Source organism: Mastomys coucha, chromosome X (assembly GCF_008632895.1).
Source record: "Mastomys coucha isolate ucsf_1 chromosome X, UCSF_Mcou_1, whole genome shotgun sequence".
Lineage (NCBI taxonomy): Eukaryota > Metazoa > Chordata > Mammalia > Rodentia > Muridae > Mastomys > Mastomys coucha.
Genome location: NC_045030.1, coordinates 128,143,234 through 128,147,811, shown reverse-complemented (window position 1 = coordinate 128,147,811; position 4,578 = coordinate 128,143,234). Strand labels below are relative to the sequence as shown.

Genomic DNA, 4,578 nt, shown 5'->3' with positions numbered 1-4,578 from the left:
CCTAGAGCTGAAGTCCTGTTAGTCGCCTCTGACTGGGTACCAACCCCCTATTACTCTGCAGGCGCGTGAAGGAGAAGGAAACTCGCTGGGACCATGCAGGTCGGTGGAAGCTGCTTGGAAGGCGACTGGGGTGGGAGAGGGCCAAGAGCACCTCGCATCCAAGTTTGGCGAATATGAGCTATGTCTCTTTCTCACCTACTTTTTAAATATCTAGCCCTGGACCCGCATCTCACCCTCGGTTCTTTTAGTAGGAAGAACTGGCAGGCTTCAGGTCGGGGTGAAGTGGGTGAACCGCGGTTGCACAAAATCCAAGCAAAGAAAGGACCCCCGATCCAGGCACCACGTCCCGGGTGCTGGTCAGTCCACCAAGCACTCCGTGCCCTCGGTCCCCTGTCTGTTATAGGTCTCCGCTGAAGCTTAGGCTAGAGAAGAAGCAAACCACCTTCGTTGGAACCTTGCTGCAGGTTTGAAGGTGGGATTCATCCTGAACCTAAAGGTAGGAGATGAAGGGGGCTGGGATCTTTGCGGGTCAGGTCCGAGTCGCCCTCTCCTGGCCCCTTCTTTCTCCACACCCCCTCCCATTTCGGTGCAGGGAAAGGGGTGTGGCGGCCTTTGCTGGGGAAATGGCGGACGAGGAGGGGGCGGGGAGGCCCTCGTTAGCAAAGTCGGGAGGGTGTGAGAAATAACATTTTTACTCAAAAATCCCAAATTCAGAAAAGCGCCAATCTGTGTAGTTATATCTGTCCAACTACACTTTCAGATCTATCTCCATTGCTGTCTTACATCGCTTTTCGATTGTCCTTCTGCCAGGCTCGGTCCACCTATCTCTGTGGAGGGAATACAACAGAAGACACGAGAAGAAAAATGGAATTCACTTGGTTTTTGTAGAGGTTAGTCAGAAAACATGCAGTGTTTTGGGGGTGGGGAGGAGGAGGAGAGAAGGGAGGTGGGTGGTAAAGAAGCCTACATGAGGGTTAGCTGTTCCTTTAACCTGCCTCATCTTATCAAGTGAGAGCCTCATCTACTGTCTATCTCTGAGAATCCTGGAGGCATGAAAGTAGATCGTGAGGGTAGATATGGGAAGGCAGAAAAGAACAATGAGATCATTCCCTAATAATCCAACTTTCTCAGGGAGAATTCAAACGCCTACCTGTCTGGGCAGGTACGAACACCATCACAGCTCAGAACTCTAATTCCGTTTCTCTCACTCTTAGATTCACGACAAGAATCACAGAGGCCTAGGAAAGGCTGAAGATACTAGCCCCCACCATTATTCACACATCCCCTGACTGTTCTCTTCAATTAGGTGAAGAAAGGCCCGCTTCTTTCTGGCCACAAGGCTCACACACCTATAAGCATGGGTCGGGCCCGGGAAATGGGTTGGATGGCAGCCGGACTCATGATTGGGGCTGGTGCCTGTTACTGCATGTACAAACTGACCATTGGAAGAAGTGAGGGGAACCAGCTGGAGGACCGGGAGGAAGATGAATGGGATGATGAGCAGGATCTGGATGAAGAGGAGGCAGACATTTGGTTTGATTTCACAGCAATGGCTCGACCCTGGAGTGAGGATGGGGACTGGGATGAACCTGGGACCCCAGGTGGGACTGAGGACAGACGGTCAGGTGGTGGAAAGGCAAACAGAACACACCCAATCAAGCCTCGGCCATTCCCTTATGAACATAAAAACGTATGGGGTGTACAGAGCTTTAAATCCTTCAGTTGTATTCTTGACCTGACCAAGTGTGTTTCCAGTCAAAGAAAGAAAATATTCACGGAGCCCACAAATGCTGGCTTTCCCCTTAGCCACAATGTCAGTAAGCATTTGGCCAGCCTCTCAGTGGTTGGAAACAGGAGTCCCACCCCCCAGCCCACTGTGAGGGAGAAAGCTTTGCATGTCCCTGAAAACCCAAACGGCAGCATTGAAAATGAGGGCCAGATTAAGATGTACATCGATGAAGTGTGTCGAGAGGCAGCGTTATGTTGCTGCAAGTCACTTCTGCAGCAGGCAGGATTAAGCCTGCTAATAAGCATGACAGTCATTAATACCATGCTTGCCAAGTCCTTTTCAGACCTGAAGTTTCCTCTGATATCCGAGGGCAGCGGAGGTGCAGAGGTTCAGGGTTTGGAACCACTGATGAGTTTGTCTGAAAAGCCAGTGCTGCTGGGGGAAGCGCTGCCTGCCCAAATGCTCTTCTCATTCATGTGCTTCTTTACCAGAAGTGGGAGCAGAGAGATGCTTGTGGAAGCCATCTCCCCTTAAGTGGCTGTCTCGGGAAGAATGAGACTGAAGCCACCCAGAGCCTGAGCGCTTTCCTGAGGGCAGAGAGGCTGCAGTGGGTGCCACCAAGGATGCAGTCTTAGCCAGTCAGTCAGCTCCTCCCTGGGTGAGGGTCCTTCCAATGTCTCCATGGAGGGCTACACTCTTACTGGCCAGGCAGGGCTCTGAGAGAGCTGTGGGCAACTTCTGGCTTTTGTAGTCTGCAGGTAAAGTGCACTGTAAATTGCTCCCTTGCAGCCTTCTTCATGAGGTAAAGGGGAAGGGGACCCCCCTCCCCACGGCCACTAGCTGTGGATAACTTACAGCCAACCACAGCATCAGAGCGAATGTCCTTGTTGCCCGTGGTGATCTCCCTGTCTAAGCGGAACCACTTAGCAGAAATGACACCCCTATGAGAGCTTTCGCAGAACTCCCTTTGCAGCTGCTTAGGTTGAAGTAGTTCCCCTCTCCTCTGTCCCACACTAGCTGATGGATGGCTAGCATGTCAATCAAGAAATGCACTCCCCTCCTGCCCATTGTAGTGACTGACCCTCTTACTCCCCAGTCCCTTGCCCTCACCCCGAGTGTGTATCCTCAATAAACTGTGTGCTTCGAATGGCAAGACGATTAAAAAGGGGCACTGGCCTCCTCTTTGAGTTTGCGGCCTGCACAAACATGGAGACAAAATGCACCACAGGGTCCAGCTGTCTGGGCCCCCTGCTCCTTGAGGACAGGGCTCCTGCTCCCTGATGGGTGCACTCAGCAGGGCTCACAGGAGGCAGGGGCAGAAAGGTACTGCTGTGCTGAGGACAAGTAAGGCTCAAGAGAGGGACTCAGGGGAGGGGTGAGGGCGGGGATGCTATGAACTGTGACAAGAGTTCAGAACAAGAGAGGTCAACACCCTTGGAGCAGGCACCATGGCCCCTGAGCACGGGGCAGCCCTTAAAAAAGAAGTCTCCTTGACTGGCCTCCTTGGACTGAAGGCCCGCATCCACGGCATTTATCCGTGTACCCTGCGGTGGCTCTGTCACCCATCTGTGCCCATCTGATGAAGGGTTCTCTAGTAAGGACTACCACTTGGCTGACTCCTGCTTCCTTTACTTCTCTATGTCCCCCTAAGAGGCTGTCAAACCCACTTCCTGCACCCTTCCTTCCTCAGGATCCCAAGCACTGCTTGCTGGCAGGGTGAGAGGGTTGGCAGCCTTTCCACTTTTGGGGGGACCCCCGCATTCTTCCCTAGCCCTTCCTAGGGGTGGAGCATCCAGGGACTCTCCACAAGGATATAGTGGGCAGGATGCTGTCTGTGTTGGTCACGACCTGCCTGCAGAGATCCATGCTCTGCCTCTGAGAGCCACACACCTCCACCCGTGCAAGGGAGGAGGGAGGGCCCTATGTATTGAGCCATGCATCCAGGCCTGCCCCACTCATTCTCCCTCACACAGCACTCCCCCTTTCCAGACCCCTCCCAACTCCCTGTAGTTCCTGCCTCACCAAGGCTAGCTGCCCTGCATGCTTGCCATGTGTCAGACAGTAGATGCCTTCCCAGAGCTATCACAAAGCAGGAGACACCTGCTTCCCTTGTGAGGGGCTGCTGCTGCTGCTGCTGCTGCTGCTGCTGCTGCTGCAGAACAGGTGTCATGCACTGGTCAATGTCCCTGGGGTGCTGTCCTGAGTCACTGTGCCCTGTGCTCTGGTGCTCTGAGTGCTCGCTGTCTTCTGCCTGCTCTCCTCCATGTCTCTCCAGAGCTTTCATTTCCTCTTCTGCCTCCACACACCATTTGACTTCCATCCCTCCTGCTTGTTGTACCCTGTTCCTGGTACCATCCCATGGCGACCAGTAAGCTGAGGTGCCTGCCAGACCCCTTGGACCGACTCTGGGAAGTTGTCCAACCAGGAGTCGATACTGACCATCCTAGTTCCCGGAAACTGGATGAGACTGGTGTCCTGTGATTGTTGCCACAACGCACAGCCATCAGGGCTTCGTGCCTCAGGCTGCCTTGGGTAGCTGAGGGACCCAGTCTTGTTTACCAACAGCTGTTGGTTGGTTTCTCTGCTTTCAGCCTGTAGATCCATCCTTTGGCTGGGTGATGTACATTCAAGGAGGATTGTGTGTATACACCTACATCCTATTTTCTGGTCCAGCCTCCCTTGCCAGTGCTGTCTTCAGTGACAGCTCATTGCTAGGCCTCTAACCTCAGCACAGAGGCATGGCAGAGGCTTCTGTCCTTGCTTAAGCTTCTGTCCCAAATTAGCACGTGCCTTGCTTCTCCTCTGCCCATCACGGAACTCCAACTTCCGTACCTCATAATGTGGTCCAG

The 4,578-nt window shown here is 53.5% G+C and overlaps 1 protein-coding gene across 3 annotated transcripts; it reads left to right on the top strand.

Annotated features, from left to right (window-relative positions):
- On the top strand, positions 1 to 2,895 carry Armcx6 (armadillo repeat containing X-linked 6). Of its 3 annotated transcripts, none has more exons than XM_031368219.1 (4): positions 1 to 99; positions 404 to 496; positions 811 to 890; positions 1,307 to 2,895. In XM_031368219.1, exon 4 carries the CDS (start codon positions 1,358 to 1,360, stop codon positions 2,261 to 2,263), a length of 906 nt encoding a protein of 301 aa, XP_031224079.1. In that variant the 5' UTR covers positions 1 to 99; positions 404 to 496; positions 811 to 890; positions 1,307 to 1,357; the 3' UTR covers positions 2,264 to 2,895. The 3 variants fall into 3 exon arrangements, with proteins under 3 accessions (XP_031224079.1, XP_031224060.1, XP_031224068.1); XM_031368200.1 differs by having other exon boundaries at positions 1,215 to 2,895; XM_031368208.1 differs by having other exon boundaries at positions 761 to 890; positions 1,215 to 2,895.
- The last annotated feature ends 1,683 nt before the right edge of the window (positions 2,896 to 4,578 follow it).

Excerpts from the sequence above, each read along its gene's own strand:
- Armcx6 (XM_031368219.1), top strand. The coding sequence starts at position 1,358 with ATGGGTCGGGCCCGGGAAATGGGTTGGATGGCAGCCGGACTCATGATT.